General features: G+C 43.6%; 1 protein-coding gene across 1 annotated transcript in view; it reads left to right on the plus strand.

Annotated features, from left to right (window-relative positions):
- prkcab (protein kinase C, alpha, b) overlaps positions 1 to 23,181 on the plus strand; it is a 110,607-nt gene extending 87,426 nt beyond the window's left edge. Inside the window, exons 10-16 of the mRNA XM_046304252.1 lie at positions 3,268 to 3,359; positions 3,615 to 3,677; positions 10,502 to 10,640; positions 12,218 to 12,298; positions 14,361 to 14,468; positions 17,552 to 17,692; positions 19,673 to 23,181. Of these exons, the coding sequence (XP_046160208.1) occupies positions 3,268 to 3,359; positions 3,615 to 3,677; positions 10,502 to 10,640; positions 12,218 to 12,298; positions 14,361 to 14,468; positions 17,552 to 17,692; positions 19,673 to 19,840 (792 nt within the window). The 3' untranslated portion in view covers positions 19,841 to 23,181. The remainder of the gene's footprint in view (positions 1 to 3,267; positions 3,360 to 3,614; positions 3,678 to 10,501; positions 10,641 to 12,217; positions 12,299 to 14,360; positions 14,469 to 17,551; positions 17,693 to 19,672) is intronic.
- The last annotated feature ends 541 nt before the right edge of the window (positions 23,182 to 23,722 follow it).

Genomic DNA, 23,722 nt, shown 5'->3' on the forward strand with positions numbered 1-23,722 from the left:
GGTACTGTACACACACATGCACACATGGGCATACATACATACACATGCACGCACGCACGCACGCGCGCGCGCACACACACACACACACACACACACACACACACACACACACACACACACACACACACACACACACACACACACACACACACACACACACACACACACACACACACACACACAGGGGATTCCCAGTGGGACTAAGGGGTTCAGGGGTCATCCTGCTGCTGAATAATAGAGGAGGCCTCCTCAGTGTGTTCTCATCACTCTTTCATGAACCTCTCACTGAGAAGAAACAGACAGAGCCCTTGACGACGCATCTCCACACACTCCTGTAGAGCACGGGCTTGTGTGTGAAGTCCTCACAAGGATAAGACAACAAAGACAGTTCTGCCAAGTGAAGACATTTTGCCTGTCCCCACAAGGAACATTACTATTTTAGGCTTAGGGGTTGGGTTTAGGTTTAGGGTTAGAATTCGGGTTAGGGTTAGAATTAGGGTTCGGTTAAGGGTAAGGTTTAGGGTTAAAGTTGGGGTTTTGGATTAGGGTTATGGTTCGGGTTAGGTTAAGGTTTAGGGAAAATAGGATTTTGAATGGGAATCAATCGTTTGGTCCCCACAAGGATAGTAAAACAAATGTGTGTATTTAATGTGTGTATGTTTATTTTGTGTCATTGTCTTTGTGCGTGTACACGGCACACACTGCTTCAACACAGTGGCCAGTGAATTGAGTGAGTTGAACCTCTCCAAACAGCCCCAGCATATAAATCTACAGAGCAGAGGGAGCAGAGAGAGAAGAGAGGCCTTTGTCTTCAATCAGCGCTGTGGAGAGTCCTGCTCCAGCCTCTCTGTCTGACTGACAGAGGACTTATAAGGCCTTTCATAAAACAATAAAACACTCAGGTCTGAAGGTTACACCTGACACCTGCTGGGCTTTCATACACTTCAGGGATGGATTATGGGACTGTTGGTCTTCTATGTTGTGTACATCAGCAGGCTACTGATGAGGGTACAAACCTACTGTGTTTTGTTTCCTCCGTTGACGTCTGTCAGCTTTCTATTTCTGTGGTTCAGGTAGTACAGGTATTAATAGGAGGCTGTGGGTCAGGTAGTACAGGTATTAATAGGAGGCTGTAGGTCAGGTAGTACAGGTATTAATAGGAGGCTGTAGGTCAGGTAGTACAGGTATTAATAGGAGGCTGTGGGTCAGGTAGTACAGGTATTAATAGGAGGCTGTGGGTCAGGTAGTACAGGTATTAATAGGAGGCTGTAGGTCAGGTAGTACAGGTATTAATAGGAGGCTGTGGGTCAGGTAGTACAGGTATTAATAGGAGGCTGTGGGTCAGGTAGCACAGGTATTAATAGGAGGCTGTGGGTCAGGTAGTACAGGTATTAATAGGAGGCTGTGGGTCAGGTAGTACAGGTATTAATAGGAGGCTGTGGGTCAGGTAGTACAGGTATTAATAAGAGGCTGTGGGTCAGGTAGTACATGTATTAATAGGAGTCTGTGGGTCAGGTAGTACAGGTATTAATAGGAGGCTGTAGGTCAGGTAGTACATGTATTAATAGGAGGCTGTGGGTCAGGTAGTACAGGTATTAGTAGGAGGCTGTGGGTCAGGTAGTACAGGTATTAATAGGAGGCTGTGGGTCAGGTAGTACAGGTATTAATAGGAGGCTGTGGGTCAGGTAGTACAGGTATTAATAGGAGGCTGTGGGTCAGGTAGTACAGGTATTAATAGGAGGCTGTGGGTCAGGTAGTACAGGTATTAATAGGAGGCTGTAGGTCAGGTAGTACAGGTATTAATAGGCTGTGGGTCAGGTAGTACAGGTATTAATAGGAGGCTGTGGGTCAGGTAGTACAGGTATTAATAGGAGGCTGTGGGTCAGGTAGTACAGGTATTAATAGGAGGCTGTGGGTCAGGTAGTACAGGTATTAATTGGAGGCTGTAGGTCAGGTAGTACAGGTATTAATAGGAGGCTGTGGGTCAGGTAGTACAGGTATTAATAGGAGGCTGTGGGTCAGGTAGTACAGGTATTAATAGGAGGCTGTGGGTCAGGTAGTACAGGTATTAATAGGAGGCTGTGGGTCAGGTAGTACAGGTATTAATAGGAGGCTGTGGGTCAGGTAGTACAGGTATTAATAGGAGGCTGTGGGTCAGGTAGTACAGGTATTAATAGGAGGCTGTGGGTCAGGTAGTACAGGTATTAATTGGAGGCTGTAGGTCAGGTAGTACAGGTATTAATAGGAGGCTGTGGGTCAGGTAGTACAGGTATTAATAGGAGGCTGTGGGTCAGGTAGTACAGGTATTAATAGGAGGCTGTGGGTCAGGTAGTACAGGTATTAATAGGAGGCTGTGGGTCAGGTAGTACAGGTATTAATAGGAGGCTGTGGGTCAGGTAGCACAGGTATTAATAGGAGGCTGTGGGTCAGGTAGTACAGGTATTAATAGGAGGCTGTGGGTCAGGTAGTACAGGTATTAATAGGAGGCTGTGGGTCAGGTAGTACAGGTATTAATAGGAGGCTGTGGGTCAGGTAGTACGGGTATTAATAGGAGGCTGTGGGTCAGGTAGTACAGGTATTAATAGGAGGCTGTAGGTCAGGTAGTACAGGTATTAATAGGAGGCTGTGGGTCAGGTAGTACAGGTATTAATAGGAGGCTGTGGGTCAGGTAGTACAGGTATTAATAGGAGGCTGTGGGTCAGTCACTACAGAGGTGTTCTGTAAACACTACATCCTGCCTTTCAGCTTTTGTGAAGGTTTGTTTGATGTTGATGACTCTCTCTCTCTCCCTCGCTCCATCTCTGTCATCTCTATCTCTCTCCATCTCTGTCATCTCTATCTCTCTCCATCTCTGTCATCTCTATCTCTCTCCATCTCTGTCATCTCTATCTCTCTCCATCTCTGTCATCTCTATCTCTCTCCATCTCTGTCATCTCTATCTCTCTCCATCTCTGTCATCTCTCCCTCGCTCCATCTCTGTCATCTCTATCTCTCTCCATCTCTGTCATCTCTATCTCTCTCCATCTCTGTCATCTCTATCTCTCTCCATCTCTGTCATCTCTATCTCTCTCCATCTCTGTCATCTCTATCTCTCTCCATCTCTGTCATCTCTATCTCTCTCCATCTCTGTCATCTCTATCTCTCTCCATCTCTGTCATCTCTATCTCTCTCCATCTCTGTCATCTCTATCTCGCTCCATCTCTGTCATCTCTATCTCTCTCCATCTCTGTCATCTCTATCTCTCTCCATCTCTGTCATCTCTCCTAGGATCGTCTGTATTTTGTGATGGAGTATATTAATGGAGGGGACCTCATGTACCACATTCAGCGTGTGGGCAAGTTCAAGGAGCCACAGGCAGTGTAAGTTACAGTCTGTTGTCACTGGCTATAGCCCCAGCCATACATATAGACCTAGCTCACCTATAAGACAGGTTTAAAGTCAATAGTGCACAGCATCTATATCCTCAAAGTCAGCTCTCTGTAAATGGATGTACTGTATTATCAACCTGGTATTATACCTTTCTGTAACATCTACTGTTTTGAAAAATCATCACACTTTTCAGATATATTCATGCTTTTCCATGTTTCTAAGTGATCATGTTGTTGTCATTGTAGGTTCTATGCTGCAGAGATCGCTGTGGGCCTGTTCTTCCTGCACAGAAAGGGTGTTGTATACAGGTGGGTGTGAAAGTCTCCCTGGAGGAACCATATTCATCTCTACACTGGTTTGGGGGATTTCCCTATCCGGTGTAGTGTACAATTAGTCCCACACTGAAATACAAAACACATCAGGGACAACTACAGTGTTCTTGAGAAACTGTGGTGACACAGGGAGTAACTGCTGTTTGTGAAAGCTGAGTATTGAGCTGCAACTTTGCCTGGCTTGATTATAATAGCTGTATCTTAATTATATCTGCATGCTGAAAAAGTTAGCTTAGAAGGTTCTATAAATACAGACTGAGAGACTCATTATGGAGGTATTGAGATAAAAGAAGGAGAAGTACAGGGAAGATAAAGAAAGAGAGAAAGGAAGAGCCAAGGCTAAGAGATGTACAGTTGAAGTTGGAAGTTTACATACACTTAAGTTGGAGTCATTACAACTCCAACCACTCCACAAATGTCTTGTTAACAAACTATAGTTTTGGCAAGTCAAGTAGGAAATCTACTTTGTGCATGACACAAGTAATTTTTCCAACAATTGTTTACAGACAGATTATTTAACTTATAATTCACTGTATCACAATTCCAGTGGGTCAGAAGTCTACATACACAAAGTTGACTGTGCCTTTGAACAGCTTGGAAAATTACAGAAAATTACGTTATGGCTTTAGAAGCTTATTATGACATCGTTTGAGTCAATTGGAGGTGTTGCTGTGGATGTATTTCAAGGCCTACCTTCAAACTCAGTGCCTCTTTGCTTGACATCATGGGGAAATCAAAAGAAATCAGCCAAGACCTCAGAAAAAAATTGGAGACCTCCACAAGTCTGGTTCATCCTTGGGAGCAATTTCCAAATGCCTGAATGTACCACATTCATCTGTACAAACAATAGTATGCAAGTATAAACACCATGGGACCACGTAGCCGTCACACCGCTCAGGAAGGAGACGTGTTCTGTCTCCTAGAGAACCAACTTACCTGGGTCGAAAAGTGCAAATCAATTCCAGAACAACAGCAAAGGACCTTGTGAAGATGCTGGAGGAAACAGGTACAAAAGTATCTATATCCACACGAGTCCCATATCAACATAACCTGAAAGGCAACTCAGCAAGGAAGAAGCCACTGCTCCAAAACCACCATAAAAAAAGCCAGACTACGGTTTGCAACTGCACATGGGGGCAAAGATCGTACGTTTTGGAGAAATATCCTCTGGTCTGATGAAACAAACATAACTGTTTGGCCATAATGACCATCATAATGTTTGGAGGGAAAAGGGGGAGGATTGCAAGCCGAATAACACCATCCCATCTGTGAAGCACAGGGGTGGCAGCATCATGTTGTGGGGGTGCTTTGCTGCAGGAGGGACTGGTGCACTTCACAAAATAGATGGCATCGGAGGATGAGGATGGAAAAGTATGTGGACATATTGAAGCAACATCACAAGACATCAGTCAGGACGTTAAAGCTTGGTTGCAAATGGGTCTTCCAAATGGACAAGCATAAGCATACTTCCAAAGTTGTGGTAAAATGGCTTAAGGACCATATAGGCAAGGTATTGGAGTGACCATCACAAAGCCATGACCTCAAATTCTATAGAATATTTGTGGGCAGAACTGAAAGCATGTGTGAGCAAGAAGGCTTACAAACCTGACTCAGTTACACCAGCTCTGCCAGAATTCACCCAACTTATTGTGGGAAGGTTGTGGAAGGCTACCTGAAACATTTGACCCAAGTTAAACCATTTAAAGGCAATGCTACCAAATACTAATTTAGTGTATGTAAACATCTGACCCACTGGGAATGTGATGAAAAAAATAAAAGCTCGAATAAATTATTCTCTACTATTATTCAGACATTTCACATTCTTAAAATAAAGTGGTGATCCTACCTGGCCTGTAACAGGACATTTTTACTAGGATTAATTGTCAGGAGTGTGAAAATGTAAATGTATTTGGCTAAGGTGTATGTAAACTTCGGACTTCAACTGTACTTAGATACTGTACATGGAGAATAGTGTAGGCTACAGGGAAAGAGTTAGACAATGGAGACAAAAGCAATAGTAAGAGAGAATCAGTTATGAAGAAAGGAAAGACAGATGTAAAGGGGGGGAATATAGAGGTAGAGATATGGAATGAGAGGTTCAAAGAGAGAGAGAGAAAGAGAAAGCTCTGTTTTATCTCTATCAAATCAATTCAAATTTTATTTGTCACATACTGATTAGCAGATGTTAATGCGACTGTAGCAAAATGCTTGTGCTTCTAGTTCCGACAATGCAGTAATAACCAACGAGTAATCTAACCTAACATTTCCACAACAACTATCTTCTACACACAGGTGTAAAGGGATGAAGAATATTTACATAAAAATATATGAATGAGTGATGGTACAGAACGGCATAGGCAAGATGGAGTAGATGGTATAGAGTACAGTATATACATCTCCACCCCGCGGATCAGCGGGTTGTTAACTACCCTCACCACCTGGGGGTGGCCCGTCAGGAAGTCCAGTACCCAGTTGCACAGGGCGGGGTTGAGACCTAGGGTCTCGAGCTTGATGATAAGTTTGGAGGGTACTATGGTGTTAAATGCTGAGCTGTAGTCTATGAACAGCATTCTCACATAGGTATTCCTCTTGTCCAGATGGGTTAGGGCAGTGTGCAGTGTGGTTATGATTGCGTCGTCTGTGGACCTATTGGGGCGGTAAGCAAATTGGAGTGGGTCTAGGGTGTTAGGTAGGATGGAGGTGATATGGTCCTTGACTAGTCTCTCAAAGGCGGTAGTCGTTTAGCTCAGTTACCGTAGCTTTCTTGAGAACAGGAACAATGGTGGCCCTCTTGAAGCATGTGGGAACAGCAGACTGGGATAAGGATTGATTGAATATGTCCGTAAACACACCAGCCAGCTGGTCTGCGCATGCCCTGAAGACGCGGCTGGGGATGCCGTCTGGGCCTGCAGCCTTGAGAGGGTTAACACATTTAAATGTTTTACTCACGTCAGCTGCAGTGAAGGAGAGTCCACAGGTTTTGGTAGTGGGCCTTGTCAGTGGCACTGTATTGTCCTCAAAGCGAGCAAACAAGTTGTTTAGTCTGTCTAGGAGCAAGACATCCTGGACCGCGATGGGGCTGGTTTTCTTTTTATAATCTGTGATTGACTGTAGACCCTGCCACATACCTCTTTTGTCTGAACCGTTGAATTGCAACTCTACTTTGTCTCTATACTGACACTTATTCGGTTATATTTCTGGTCACCTTGCCCTGGTTAAAAGAAGTGGTTCGCACTTTCAGTTTCGCGTGAATGCTGCCATCAATCCACGGTTTCTGGTTTGGGAATGTTTTAATAGTTGCTGTGGGTACGATATTGCTGATGCACTTGCTAATAAACTCACCCACCGAACCAGCATATTCGTCAATGTTGTTGTTTGACGCAATGCGAAAAATATCCCAATCCACGTGATCGAAGCAATCTTGAAGCGTGGAATCAGATTGGTCGGAAAAGCGTTGAACAGACCTGAATGCGGGAGCTTCCTGTTTTAGTCTCTGTCTATAGGCAGGGTAGCCTAGTGGTTAGAGTGTTGGACTAGTAACCGAAAGGTTGCAAGTTCAAATCCCCGAGCTGACAAGATACAAATCTGTCGTTCTGCCCCTGAACAGACAGTTAACCCACTTTTCCTAGGCCGTCATTGAAAAAAATGATGTGTTCTTAACTGACTTGCCTAGTAAAAAAAATCAATATGCTGAAAGAATTTAGGGAGTCTTGTTTTCAGATTAGCCTTGTTAAAATCCCCAGCTTCAATGAATGCAGCCTCAGGATATGTGGATTCCAGTTTACATAGAGTCAAATAAAGTTTGTTCAGGGCTGTCGGGGAGGAATATATGCGGCTGTGATTATAATCGAAGAGAATTCTCTTGGTAGATAATGTGGATGACATTTGATTGTGAGGAATTCTAATTCAGGTGAACAGAAGGACTTGAGTTCCTGTATGTTGTTATGATCACACCACATCTCGTTAATCATAAGGCACACCCCCCCCGCCCCTCTTCTTACCTTACCAGAAAAAAATGCTTGTTTCTGTCGGTACGATGTGTGAAGATACCAGCTGACTGTACCGACTCTAATAGCGTGTCTCGAGTGAGCCATGTTTCCGTGAAGCAAAGAACGTTATAGTCTGTTATGTCTCTCTGGAATGCTACCCTTGCTCGGATTTCATCAACCTTGTAGTCAAGAGACTGGACATTGGCGAGTAGTATGCTCGGGAGCGGTGCGCGATGTGCCCGTCTACACAGCCTGACCAGAAGACCGCTTCGTCTGCCCCGTTTACGGCGACGTTGTTTTGGTTCCGTTTCGTGAAAGTCGTATTCCTGGTCGTAATGATGGTTGCTCTTATATCCAGTAGTTCCTCTCGACTGTATGTAATAAAACCTAAGATGACCTGTGGTACCAATGTAATAAATAACACGTAAAAAAATCATAATACTGCACAGTTTCCTAGGAACGCGAAGCAAGGAGGCCATCTCTGTCGGCGCCGGAAGTAATATGTGGTTCTGTCAGTACTCAGTGTGTTGCTGTGAAGTCTGAATGCCCAGAGGACTGCAGCATTTATCTCACATTAATCACCTGACTCCTTGAAAAAGAAAATGACAAGAGAAAAAAGGAGTGGCGTGAGAGAGGCTGAGATCAACATGTCAACATGTCCATTCAACTCATTCCTCCATCGCTCCAGCTCTCCGTTTAGTGTTCTGACGCTCCAACAACAGATAGTGGTAGATTAACTAAAACACAGGGCTAAAACACAGTGATATAAAACACAGTGATGTAAAACACAGGGCTAAAACACAGTGATATAAAACACAGTGATGTAAAACACAGGACTAAAACACAGTGATATAAAACACAGTGATGTAAAACACAGTGATATAAAACACAGTGATATAAAACACAGTGATCTAAAACACAGTGATATAAAACACAGTGATGTAAAACACAGTGATATAAAACACAGTGATGTAAAACACAGTGATATAAAACACAGTGATGTAAAACACAGGACTAAAACACAGTGATATAAAACACAGTGATGTAAAACACAGTGATATAAAACACAGTGATCTAAAACACAGTGATATAAGACACAGGGCTAAAACACAGTGATATAAGACACAGGGCTAAAACACAGTGATATAAGACACAGGGCTAAAACACAGTGATATAAGACACAGGACTAAAGGACAGTGATATAAGACACAGGACTAAAGGACAGTGATATAAGACACAGGGCTAAAACACAGTGATATAAAACACAGGGCTAAAACACAGTGATATAAGACACAGGGCTAAAACACAGTGATATAAGACACAGGACTAAAGGACAGTGATATAAGACACAGGACTAAAGGACAGTGATATAAGACACAGGGCTAAAACACAGTGATATAAGACACAGGGCTAAAACACAGTGATATAAGACACAGGACTAAAGGACAGTGATATAAGACACAGGACTAAAGGACAGTGATATAAGACACAGGACTAAAACACAGTGATATAAAACACAGGACTAAAGGACAGTGATATAAAACACAGGACTAAAGGACATTGATATAAGACACAGGACTAAAGGACAGTGATATAAGACACAGGACTAAAGGACAGTGATATAAGACACAGGACTAAAGGACAGTGATATAAGACACAGGACTAAAGGACAGTGATATAAGACACAGGACTAAAGGACAGTGATATAAGACACAGGGCTAAAACACAGTGATATAAGACACAGGGCTAAAACACAGTGATATAAGACACAGGACTAAAGGACAGTGATATAAGACACAGGATTAAAGGACAGTGATATAAGACACAGGACTAAAGGACAGTGATATAAAACACATTTACATTTACATTTAAGTCAACACAGGACTAAAGGACAGTGATATAAGACACAGGACTAAAGGACAGTGATATAAAACACAGGGCTAAAACACAGTGATATAAGACACAGGGCTAAAACACAGTGATATAAGACACAGGACTAAAGGACAGTGATATAAGACACAGGACTAAAGGACAGTGATATAAGACACAGGACTAAAACACAGTGATATAAGACACAGGGCTAAAACACAGTGATATAAGACACAGGGCTAAAACACAGTGATATAAGACACAGGACTAAAGGACAGTGATATAAGACACAGGACTAAAGGACTAATATAAAACGCAGAGCGAAAGCAAATGAACAGGCAAAGGAGAAGAAAGACACCAGAAACGAAGGTAGAAGCGAAGGAATGGTGAAAAGAGGCGGGCTGCTGTAGGACCACAGCAAAGAATGATTGTCTGTTGTAGTGTTTTAGTGTGTTGAATGCGTGATGAGGGACAGAAGAACAGGATAATTTAAGGCAAAATATTGATGTTTTTCAAATGTTTTCAGCCTCCCTCTGATCTTCTGCCTCCTTCAGAAAGAACAAACAGTAATAATTCAGTCAACAACACGCCAGCTCCGTAATCAAATGACAGCTTACTCAAACACCTTCCTTCCACACCTCAACACTAATCTCTAAACACTAGGCTTCCCCGGGGCGGCAGGGTAGCCTAGTGGTTAGAGCGTTGGACTAGTAACCGAGCTGACATGGTACAAATCTGTCGTTCTGCCCCTGAACAGGCAGTTAACCCACTGTTCCTGGGCCGTCATTGAAAATAAGAATTTGTTCTGAACTGACTTGCCTAGTAAAATAAAAGATAAATAATAATATCTCTTTCACTGTCTCTCCAACTCTCTTTCTTTCTCTCTGTTTATGTCTCTCTTGCTCTTTATCTCTCCCCCTTTCTTTGATCCCTCTATCACAGGGACCTCAAATTGGACAACGTGATGCTGGACAATGAGGGCCACATTAAGATAGCTGACTTTGGCATGTGTAAGGAGAACATGTATGAAGGCATGGTCACACGCACCTTCTGTGGTACCCCCGACTATATCGCCCCAGAGGTGAGGACCACGGGGGTGGGGGGAGACTGGGGGCGAAAGATTGAGGGGAGAGACTGATGGGGAGAGATTGATGGGGGAGACTGAAGGGAGAGACTGAGTGGGAGAGACTGAAAGTAGAGACTGAGTGGAAGAGACTTAGGAGAGAGACTGAGGGGGAGAGACTGAGTGGGAGAGACTGAGGGGGATAGACTGAGTGGGAGAGACTGAAAGTAGAGACTGAGTGGAAGAGACTTAGGAGAGAGACTGAGGGGGAGAGACTGAGTGGGAGAGACTGAGTGGGAGAGACTGAGGGGGATAGACTGAGTGGGAGAGACTGAAAGTAGAGACTGAGTGGAAGAGACTTAGGAGAGAGACTGAGGGGGAGAGACTGAGTGGGAGAGACTGAGTGGGAGAGACTGAGGGGGAGAGACTGAGTGGGAGAGACTGAAAGTAGAGACTGAGTGGAAGAGACTTAGGAGAGAGACTGAGGGGGAGAGACTGAGTGGGAGAGACTGAGGGGGAGACTGAGGGGGATAGACTGAGGGGGAGAGACTGAGGGGGAGACTGAGGGGGATAGACTGAGGGGAGAGACTGAGGGGGATAGACTGAGGGGGAGAGACTGAGTGGGAGAGACTGAGGGGGATAGACTGAGTGGGAGAGACTGAAAGTAGAGACTGAGTGGAAGAGACTTAGGAGAGAGACTGAGGGGGAGAGACTGAGTGGGAGAGACTGAAAGTAGAGACTGAGTGGAAGAGACTTAGGAGAGAGACTGAGGGGGAGAGACTGAGTGGGAGAGACTGAGGGGGATAGACTGAGTGGGAGAGACTGAGGGGGAGAGACTGAGTGGGAGAGACTGAGGGGGATAGACTGAGGGGATAGACTGAGGGGGATAGACTGAGGGGGAGAGACTGAGTGGGAGAGACTGAGGGGATAGACTGAGGGGGATAGACTGAGGGGGATAGACTGAGGGGGAGAGACTGAGTGGGAGAGACTGAGGGGGAGAGACTGATGGCAAAAGCCATCACAGCTCAGTTACAATTTAGCTGTGTGTGTGTGTGTGTGTGTGTGTGTGTGTGTGTGTGTGTGTGTGTGTGTGTGTGTGTGTGTGTGTGTGTGTGTGTGTGTGTGTGTGTGTGTGTGTGTGTGTGTGTGTGTGTGTGTGTGTGTGTGTGTGTGTATGCTTGTTTATGCATCCAAGTGAGTGTGTGTGTGTGTGCGGGCGCAAGAGCTTCTGTGTGTTTCTGTACAATGTGTGTGGGTGGACATGTGGACTGGTAAATTGGATGGTATGAAAATAGTCCTTTGTTATGGCAGATATACATAGCCCACTGTAATAATGGTGGGTGGTGTGGTGGAAGTTTAGAAGAGAACAATCCTATGTTCTGCTACTGCTGTTAACGTAGCTCAGAGCAGAGTAACTGTCCTTGACTGAAATTGCAGGCAGAGCAAACCTGGGTAAATATGAAAATCACATGGGTTGCAGTGGTTCCCACATGCTGGTCCCACAATGGAATAGTGGGTGTGTTTGGGTTGGTCTTACAGCAGTATATTATTAATGTAATGTGGCTCTTTCACCTTTCTCTCCTCTCTCCTGACAGATCATTGCATATCAGCCCTATGGGAAATCAGTGGACTGGTGGGCTTATGGGGTTCTCCTCTACGAGATGCTAGCAGGACAGGTACGTGCAGTAGTATATTTGTCAGATGGAAGTCTATTGTTCAATAGATCAAATGTGGCCTCATGTTATGCTGAGTCCATATTTCACAGCATCCTATATATATATATATATATATATATATATATATATATATATATATATATATATATATATATATATATATATATATATATATATATATATGGCTCCAGGTCATCTACAAGACCCTGCTAGGTAAAGTCCCCCCGTATCTCAGCTCGCCAGCAGCAAGAGCGACATCATTGATGTATATATAGCAAAGAGTCGGCCCGAGAATTGAACCCTGTGGCACCCCCATAGAGACTGCCAATTTGACACACTGAACTCTATCAGTGAAGTAGTTGGTGAACCAGGCGAGGCAATCATTTGAGAAACCAAGGCTATTGAGTCTGCCAATAAGAATGTTGTGATTGACAGAGTCGAAAGCCTTAGCCATGTCGATGAATACGGCTGCACAGTAATGTCTCTAATCGATGGCAGTTATGATCGATTAGATTGTCTAGCCCGGCTGATTTGTAGGGGTCCAGATTTTGCAGCTCTTTCAGAACATCAGCTATCTGGATTTTGGTGAAGGAGAAGTGGGGGAGGCTTGGGCGAGTTTCTGTGGGAGGGGTGGGGGGGGGTGGAGGGCTGTTGACCGGGGTGGGGGTAGTCAGGTGGAAAGCATGGCCAGCCGTAGAGAAATGCTTATTGAAATTCTCAATTATAGTGGATGTATTGTTGGTGACAGTGTTTCCTAGCCTCGTGGGCAGTGGGCAGCTGGGAGGAGGTGCTCTTATTCTCCAAAGACTTTACAGTGTCGCAGAACGTTTTTGAGTTTGTGCTACAGGATGCAAATTTCTGCTTGAAAAAGCTAGCCTTATCTTTCCCAATTTCCTGTGTATATTTGTTCCTAACTTCCCTGAAAAGTTGCATATCACAGGGGCTGTTTGATGCTAACGCAGTACGCCACAGGATGTTTTTATGCTGGTCAAGGGCAGTCAGGTCTGGAGAGAACCAAGGGCTGGCTATGACTATATATGGCTATATATCTGTTCCTGGTTCTACATTTTTTGAATGGGGCATGCTTATTTAAGATGGTGAGGAAGGCACTTTTAAAGAATAACCAGGCATCCTCTACTGACAGGATGAGGTCAATATCCTTCCAGGATACCCGGGCCAGGTCGATTAGAAAGGCCTGCTTGCTGAAGTGTTTTAGGGAGCGTTTGACAGTGATGATGGGTGGTCATTTGACCGCAGACCCATTACGGATGCAGGCAATGAGGCAGTGAGTACAGACCTGGGTAGTAAAGACAGAACGCTGCAGGCTATCTCTGCAGGAGATTATATCACAGTTACAGTTAAGGATGGAAATTTCAGGGTTTTTGGTGGTCTTCCTTATCCAGGATTCAGACACGGCTAGGACATCCGGGTTGGCAGAGTGTGCTAATGGTGTTGTTGTCACAGTAGCACTCAATAACAGGGCAAAGCATGTCATTGCATTCTGATGGGAAAATCTGAACAGATGGTAGAGAACTATGGCTGGCATCTATTGCCAATATGAACCCACTGTACACCAATGACTTCTATGACAGATGAAAGACTTCACAGGGGAACATTAAAGAAACTCACACACACACAGAGAAATTAAGAAATTAGAACCACAGGTTGGTTCTGAGTGGCTGCTGGGTTTTTAGGGCTGAGTTCCCAACTGTCCTCTGTTTTATTCCACCTCAGAGTGGTGGCTGGTCCGGTCCCTCTTTGTAACGAGCACACAAAGCTGTGGTATCGCGCTGTGTAAGATCACAAAGACAAGGGGATTGACAAAATACATGATTGGTCACATTTCTTTGGCTATTTGTCCTTTTTAAAGATATACTGTAAGTATACCATAAGCACTGCATGTACAGTAAACTTATTTTCATATCTTATCCACTATAACCATGTTGCTACAAATGTGGACCTTCAGTAAGCAAATTGCAGTAAAATGTGGACCCTCACTCGTGTGTACATTTTGGTTGTCAACTGTATCAATGAATGACTTGTGTATGTTGTTTCCCTGAAGCCGCCGTTCGATGGAGAGGATGAAGATGAGTTGTTCCAGTCCATCATGGAGCACAACGTGTCCTACCCCAAGTCCATGTCTAAGGAGGCTGTCGTCATCTGCAAGGGAGTAAGTAGCTGGGAGATATGGGGTTGTGTCTCTCCTACAGTAACTCACTGGAAGATATGGGGTTGTATCTCTCCTACAGTAACTCACTGGGAGATATGGGGTTGTGTCTCTCATACAGTAACTCACTGGGAGATATGGGGATGTATCTCTCCTATAGTAACTCACTGGGAGATATGGGGTTGTATCTCTCCTACAGTAACTCACTGGGAGATATGGGGTTGTATCTCTCCTACAGTAACTCACTGGGAGATATGGGGATGTATCTCTCCTACAGTAACTCACTGGGAGATATGGGGTTGTATCTCTCCTACAGTAACTCACTGGGATATATGGGGATGTATCTCTCCTACAGTAACTCACTGGGAGATATGGGGATGTATCTCTCCTACAGTAACTCACTGGGAGATATGGGGTTGTGTCTCTCCTACAGTAACTCACTGGGAGATATGGGGTTGTATCTCTCCTACAGTAACTCACTGGGAGATATGGGGTTGTGTCTCTCCTACAGTAACTCACTGGGAGATATGGGGTTGTGTCTCTCCTACAGTAACTCACTGGAAGATATGGGGTTGTATCTCTCCTACAGTAACTCACTGGGAGATATGGGGATGTATCTCTCCTACAGTAACTCACTGGGAGATATGGGGTTGTGTCTCTCCTACAGTAACTCACTGGGAGATATGGGGTTGTATCTCTCCTACAGTAACTCACTGGGAGATATGGGGTTGTGTCTCTCCTACAGTAACTCACTGGGAGATATGGGGTTGTGTCTCTCCTACAGTAACTCACTGGAAGATATGGGGTTGTATCTCTCCTACAGTAACTCACTGGGAGATATGGGGTTGTATCTCTCCTACAGTAACTCACTGGGAGATATGGGGATGTATCTCTCCTACAGTAACTCACTGGGAGATATGGGGTTGTATCTCTCCTACAGTAACTCACTGGGAGATATGGGGATGTATCTCTCCTACAGTAACTCACTGGGAGATATGGGGTTGTGTCTCTCCTACAGTAACTCACTGGGAGATATGGGGATGTATCTCTCCTACAGTAACTCACTGGGAGATATGGGGTTGTATCTCTCCTATAGTAACTCACTGGGAGATATGGGGATGTATCTCTCCTACAGTAACTCACTGGGAGATATGGGGTTGTGTCTCTCCTACAGTAACTCACTGGGGGATATGGGGATGTATCTCTCCTACAGTAACTCACTGGGAGATATGGGGATGTGTCTCTCCTACAGTAACTCACTGGGAGATATGGGGATGTATCTCTCCTACAGTAACTCACTGGGAGATATGGGGTTGTGTCTCTCCAACAGTAACTCACTGGGAGATATGGGGTTGCATCTCTCCTACAGTAACTCACTGGGAGATATGGGGTTGTGTCTCTCCTACAGTAACTCACTGGGAGATATGGGGTTGTGTCTCTCATACAGTAACTCACTGGGAGATATGGGGTTGTATCTCTCCTACAGTAACTCACTGGGAGATATGGGGTTGTGTCTCTCCTACAGTAACTCACTGGGAGATATGGGGATGTATCTCTCCTACAGTAACTCACTGGGAGATATGGGGTTGTGTCTCTCCTACAGTAACTCACTGGGAGATATGGGGATGTATCTCTCCTACAGTAACTCACTGGGAGATATGGGGTTGTGTCTCTCCTACAGTAACTCACTGGGAGATATGGGGTTGTGTCTCTCCTACAGTAACTCACTGGGAGATATGGGGATGTATCTCTCCTACAGTAACTCACTGGGAGATATTGGGTTGCATCTCTCCTACAGTAACTCACTGGGAGATATAAACATAGTCTTCCTCTTCTTTCTGTGGATGGCCATGCTTATATACACTATCATTCAAAAGTTTGGGGTCACTTAGAAATGTTCTTGTTTTTGAAAGAAAATCACATTTTTGTCCATTAAAATAACATCAAATTGATCAGAAATACAGTGTAGATATTGTTAATGTTGTAAATGACTATTGTAGTTGGAAACGGCTGATTTTTTAAATGAAATATCTACATAGGCGTACAGAGGCCCATTATCAGCAACCATCACTCCTGTGTTCCAATGGCACGTTGTGTTAGCTAATCCAAGTTTATAATTTTAAAAGGCTAATTGATCATTAGAAACCCCTTTTGCAATTCTGTTAGCACAGCTGAAAACTGTTGTTCAATTTTCACAAAACAGCACGAACTGGCCCTAACCAGAATAGAAAGAGGAGTGGGAGGCCCCGGTGCACAACTGAGCAAGAGGACAAGTACATTAGAGTTTGAGAAACTATTCTGGTTAGTGCCAGTTTGTGCTGTTCTGTGAAGGGAGTAGTACACAGCGATGTACGAGATCTTCAGTTTCTTGGCAATTTCTCACATGGAATAACTTTCATTTCTCAGAACAAGAATAGACTGATGAGTTTCAGAAGAAAGTGCTTTGTTTCTGGGCATTTTGAGCCCAAAAAACAAGGACATTTCTAAGTGACCCCAAACTTTTGAATGGTAGTGTACCATTGAAATTTGAATTTTGCAGCAATTTACACACGGAAGAGATTCAATTTAGATGTTCTGTCTTCAGTTCAGTTAGTTCAGAATGATGTCACCTGCTGTCCATGCTTCTGAACATGTACAGTAATTCATCATCTGATGCTATTGTCGTCGTGACAACAGAGGCGTGTCTCCTCAACCCTTCTCTCCTCCACCTTTAAATCTATATGATCTATGAAATCATTATTAAATGAGACAATTTGGAGTTGAATAAAATAGGCGCTAAATACATATTATCGATAACCATCATTTGCAATTTCCTCCCCTTTCTATTTTTAGGCTGGATTCTGAATAATGAAAATATGGATCAAAAATAAGGTTACTAAGGAAGGCTGTTGGAAAGGGAAATATAGAGTGGCTTTAAGAGTTGAAGGGAAGCTACACAACAGACCACCAGTAATAAAGAACTGCTGTTGTCGAGGCTATACAATTGTAGCTTCTATAATGCTCAGTTATGGGCTTCTCTCTCTCTTTCTCTCTCCCTCCCTCCCTCTCTCTCCCTCCCCCATCACTTTACTTCCCCCACCCTCCAGTTCATGACCAAGCACCCATCAAAGCGTCTGGGCTGTGGTCTGGAGGGCGAGAGGGACATCCGGGAGCAGGCCTTCTTCAGACGTATTGACTGGGACCGCCTCGCCAACAGAGAGATCCAACCGCCATTCAAGCCTAAAACGGTGTGTATGTGTGCGTGCGTGAGTTACCCAGCTATTAGAGTCATTCCAGAAGTTATTGGAAGTCTATGATCAGATGAAAGAGACCCTTTTGTCCACATGCACAGGCTGCTATCATAACAAGTCTCTTTAAAGGGGAAATGTTCAGTTCAAACCATTACAAAGCGTCACCCGTCCACTGATAGCTACAGTAAGAGATGGGGCTGGAGAAATGTATCCACTCTCAAATTCATAGACAAAGCTATAGATAGAAAGACTGACCATCCATCATATCAAAATGACAGTTTTAACCATGTTTTGAGGTGATACAGTGTTTGTTTACAATGATTCTGTTTACAAACAAAGGAGTAAAACAAGCTTATATTTTGGGTTCTGATGGAGTAAAAACATTTAACTAAGCTCTTGAGGGTTTTATAAGTTATATTCCTCAAGAATCAATGGGGAAATATCATGAAATTAAAAGTCAAAAAGTGGATGTAGCAAACACGTATTGGCACTTTAACCTTTTAATGCAGTGGGCTAAAGCAGGGTCACACGGAATGTTTCTTGGTAGTCTTAAATAAATCTACTTTGAAAGAAATGTATACACCTCACACACATGGCTATGGTCTTAAAATGAAGTAGACACCCGTACCATGTCAGATATGGAGTTGAAATGTATTCCATTTTTTGTTCAAATCCCAATATTACACTTTATATACATCACAGGAACCTGAAATATAACAAAAACGCTTGACATAGAAACACAACATTTTCTGCATTTAAAAATATATATATGTTTCTAAACAATATGAATAACATTCCACCCATGAGGCCACTAGAGGGCGATTTGGTCATTTGACTGCAGGAAAGGGCTGGAGAGGACCACTCACCACTCTGATGCACAACATCAAAGCCACACACCTCAGGTGCACTATTACTCATAAGTGGGGTTTGTATCATATTTCCAAAGAGTTGTAAAACTAGAGAGTCTGTTTCCATAACTAAATTGGCCACTGTAGAAATGTAGGCATCACTTAGTGTGTGTGTGTGTGTGTGTGTGTGTGTGTGTGTGTGTGTGTGTGTGTGTGTGTGTGTGTGTGTGTGTGTGTGTGTGTGTGTGTGTGTGTGTGTGTGTGTGTGTGTGTGTGTGTGTGTGTGTGTGTGTGTCTCTCTGAGAGCCTGCAGCTATGTGTCACTGTGGGAAGTTAAAAGACTGCTAGAGCACAGCTGCAGCCTCCATCTACCCTCCTCCATCCCTCCCTCTATCCCACCATCCTCCTTTGCCACCCTTCCTATTGCTAAACACACTCTCACAACCAGGTGTGGGGGCTTTGTGACCAAACCCACACCCCAACCCCTTCCCACCCCTCTCTCCCTCCATCCCCCTTCTCTCCATCACAGCCCCTTCTTTTCCTACAAACACACTTGCCGGGGTGGGGGCTTTGTGACTGAACCCTCCTACAGAGGTTTAAGAATACATAGGTTTAAAATAGCCCTCTAAAAGCCTCCTAGCCCTCACACCATATCCACCGCATTGCTTCATGCAGATGTATCAGTGTGGGTTCACATACAAACAGAGCTAATTCTGGTCTCCATTTATTCTGGAGGTATCGTGAGGTACAGTATACTGTCATAATGAGATCATTCTGGAGGTATCGTGAGGTACAGTATACTGTCATAATGAGATCATTCTGGAGGTATCGTGAGGTACAGTATACTGTCATAATGAGATCATTCTGGAGGTATCGTGAGGTACAGTATACTGTCATAATGAGATCATTCTGGGGGTATCGTGAGGTACAGTATACTGTTGTAATGAGATCATTCTGGAGGTATCGTGAGGTACAGTATACTGTTGTAATGAGATCATTCACCCACAAAAAGTGACAGCTAGACATCCTCTTGCTGTGGGCAACATAATGTACTTCCTTTACCACCTAATATCAGCCATGTCTCTGTCTCTCCCTCTACCTCCCCCCTCTCTCTCACACACCCACACAGGGTGGCAAAGGAGCAGAAAACTTTGACAAGTTCTTCACACGCACCCAGCCCATGTTGACCCCTCCAGACCAGCTAGTCATCGCCAACATTGACCAGAGCGACTTCGCTGGTTTCTCCTACATCAACCCACAGTTCATCCACCCTTCTCTCCTTCACAGTGTGGTATGAGGGGATAGATCAGGGAGAGGAGGAAGAGAGAGAAAGAGGTTGGTGAGAGAGCAAGAGAGAGAGAGAGGAGAGAGGGGGAGAAGAGAGACATGTGGACTGGGACTGGGACAGCAACCCTCCAGATTGACCACCAATCCCCTATTGTCCCTTTGTCAAAGAGACTAATATTATCTTCATGTGTTCTCTGGACTTCAGTCGGCGACATTCTGTAAACAAGCTGTCTGCGAACGATCTCGATTGGAATTTGTCTGATGCGATGGAGGGGGTAAGGGAGGGGGGAGGGGTTGGTGTACAGAGGAGTATGTCTATCTGGTGATTGAGCGCAGTAATCATGGATACATTGATTTGAGAAGTAGGCCTGCAGTAAGCGTTGACATGAATTGCACACTGTTACCATGGGGAACCCTTTAACTCTGCAACCTACTGGCCTAACATTCAGGAATGGGTTCCATGTTTTCCACAGTTCCAGAACCTCCTACTTGCTCTAGAACCTAGAGCCAACCCCTACAGTACCTTCCTGTCTAGAAGTTGTCTGTGGGACTACATACAGTATCTCGTGATTCCTCAGTGTGTTGCTATGGATAGTAAAAGAGCACTCCCTCCCTATGAAGCATGATGGAACATACACTCCTGTCCCTACCTTTCCTTTCTCTGCTGTACCTACTGTACTGTACTGCCATTTCTAAACAGTCTGCTACACCACATTCTAGATTATATTTATATACCTACAGAGAAGAGACGTCTATTATCTACTGTTACACGAGTGCCAAAATAGAGGTGAAACAAATCATTTTATTCCAGTACATATCTATATAAACATCTACTATCTACAGCGTCCTTTTCTTACGAAATTCCTATAGTCAACTATGATGTCTTTCCTTGTGGCGAACCCGTCAACCCTTCTGATGGTGTCAGCACGCTAAACTAAGCTCAACACCATGTTTCTCTGGCAGTTTCATTAATATACTCCAAACCGTTACCGAACGTTTACAAACCGCTATCAAACGTTTACAAAACGTTACTAAAATGTAACCCACCAAGTATAGCTGTGTCTAACCTAGTATGTTGTTAAAGAACAGCTTTTAGGTCCGTATGAACAGTTGACTGATGAAACAATGATGAACATTTTAGATGGTGTCCAATTGAATTTTTGGTGAAAGCACTGGTACCAATTTTCTCAGAGTTATTTAGGAGAATTTATGAGCAAGACTGAATTGAGGATATGGTTCTGTTTGCGACAACATGTAACTTGGTATTCCAGACTTCATTTATGGGGAAAAATATTGAACTAAGGTTCATGAGAAGACGATGTTTGGATTTTACTACTGAAAATGCTCTTTCCATATGCACAATGCAGTTCTCGGTTGCATGCTTATTTCCTGATTATGAATCAGCGCTGGATGACTTTCTAGGGGATGCAGCACACGTCTGATATTTATCATTGTAAAACCAAGTATTATGATATTTGTTGATTCATTCATTGTTGTCTGTATGAAGGTCCTACCCCACTGAAAAGTCGAGTGAGATTCAGAGAATATTTTTTTGTTTGTTACTTATTAAACATATTCCGCATGTTTCCCTCTATACTTTTCTGTCCAGAGAGAACATTGTTTACCCTATTTGTCGACCATTTTGTAGATATCGAAAGAGCTTTTTCAAAAAGAGAAATGACTCGCAGATTTTGTACCACGAACTGAATGTGCTTTTACTACCTTAGACGGGTTACACATCTCTGTTTAGATGACTATCCCAAAAACACATGACGTTTGGCTGAATCTTTGGTAGCTTTGTTATCAGCGAAACCTTGTAATATGTATTTTCTCTATTTATCCACAATTTGTTTTTGACTATTTTAAAGGTAGAGTCAGAGAAATGACCTTTGCACGAAAAGCATCGCAGAAATTGCGATGAGCAAGACTCAAGACTTCACCCTCACAAAGTCACCCACAGTATCTGTAGATGGGTTCCCTTCACGCTCTTACAACGTAGTAGCCACTGGACCAAAACTGACCCGCACTTTCAGTGTGTTGCGGAGATTGACCCACTATGCCGTTTACTTCGCTGACTCTACCTTTAATGTTTAACAGACGATATGCAGTATCTACAGTATGTGTGACTGTGGCACGTGGTCCCTGGTTGAATACACTCCTACTCCTAGCCTTGGTTTCTCTTCTATCAGAGGCAGAAGTGTGTTTTCTGGCTTTCGCTGTGTGCATGTGAGGGTAAGACCTGATCTAAGCATGAGAGAAGGCATGATGCATGTTAACACAGATCCCCAGGTGTACAGTATGAAGTTCATGTGTCACCAAGCATCACAGTGAAACACACGCCTGTCCCGCTAGCCCCTCCCACTACACTTCTCTCCTCTTTCTGTTCTCCTCTTCTCCATTTGTTTATTGGTTTTGTCTTAGTGTTCAGTCTCCTGACTCAACCAAGTTCTAAATTCAGTCAGAACTCACATCAAAGCCATGGACACCGATTTGAATTTTCTGTCTCTTCTGTTTTGGTTGTGGTTATGCAGAAGTTCTCTTTCTGTGCCAGACTGTGAACCTACATAATGAGAGATCAACACAGAACAAGCACAGGACGTTCAATCGGACACAACTGAACTGCCAAAGAATAAAGAAACGTTGGTCTATTGTTTAATACACCCTGACCACAAAGACACAGTTGTTTTGGCGTTTCAGCCTATTGCCAAATGTCTTGCATTTAGTCTGTTTCTGTTAGACAAAGGTATTTGTAGCATGTCCTTGAAATGTAGCTGTTCAATGGGGATGACTACTGAAAGGATGTTAACATGTAACTTTGATTCCATTTTAGTATTAAAGTGTCCCATCTGGACAAAATGGACCTATTAGAAATCAGGGGAACCATATGTTTACACAACATTGCTGATGAGACAAACTGAGAAGTATTTCATTGAGTCAGGATCTTGTCTGTCCATCTAGATATTATGTTTTACTTCAAAGATGTGTAGGTTTGGACATGGAGAATATAGCACTCTCTATAGAACGTATCAGATCCTAGTGGGAAAGAGAGGCTAACCATAGTTAGCCCTGTGAATGGCGTCTCACATTGACAATCTATGTCTAGTGAGTGGGCGGTGTTTGGGCTCCTTTAGACACAAAACCTCCAAGCAGTATGTACTTTTAGGAGGAACTACAATCACTTGCAGTCATTATTTGAATTACCGTGGCGATCATGGGACCACAACACAGGGATGTTTTGTATGCTTTATTTTCATTTCACTCTCCTTGCTTTTGTTTGTCAAGTTCTCCCAAGTCCCTTTGCTAACTGGGGTATAAAGGATACTGTGTATGAATAAACCAATGAAAATGCAATCTGCTTTATTTGTGTTGTTTAGCTTTCTGTAGCCTCCCAGGCTTCGTATGTAGATTCTACATGTTGGACAGTTTCCTGTATCATTGTACTGTATATCACTATTGCTATTCATGAGGAAACCCGCTTTGCCTCCCAGACTTCGTATGTAGATTCTACATATTGGACAGTTTCCTGTATCATTGTACTGTATATCACTATTGCTATTCATGAGGAATCCCGCTTTGCCTCCCAGGCTTCGTATGTAGATTCTACATATTGGACAGTTTCCTGTATCATTGTACTGTATATCACTATTGCTATTCATGAGGAAACCCGCTTTGCCTCACAGACTTCGTATGTAGATTCTACATATTGGACAGTTTCCTGTATCATTGTACTGTATATCACTATTGCTATTCATGAGGAATCCCGCTTTGCCTCCCAGGCTTCGTATGTAGATTCTACATATTGGACAGTTTCCTGTATCATTGTACTGTATATCACTATTGCTATTCATGAGGAAACCCGCTTTGCCTCCCAGACTTCGTATGTAGATTCTAC

The sequence above is a fragment of the Oncorhynchus gorbuscha genome, linkage group LG16, assembly GCF_021184085.1.
Source record: "Oncorhynchus gorbuscha isolate QuinsamMale2020 ecotype Even-year linkage group LG16, OgorEven_v1.0, whole genome shotgun sequence".
Lineage (NCBI taxonomy): Eukaryota > Metazoa > Chordata > Actinopteri > Salmoniformes > Salmonidae > Oncorhynchus > Oncorhynchus gorbuscha.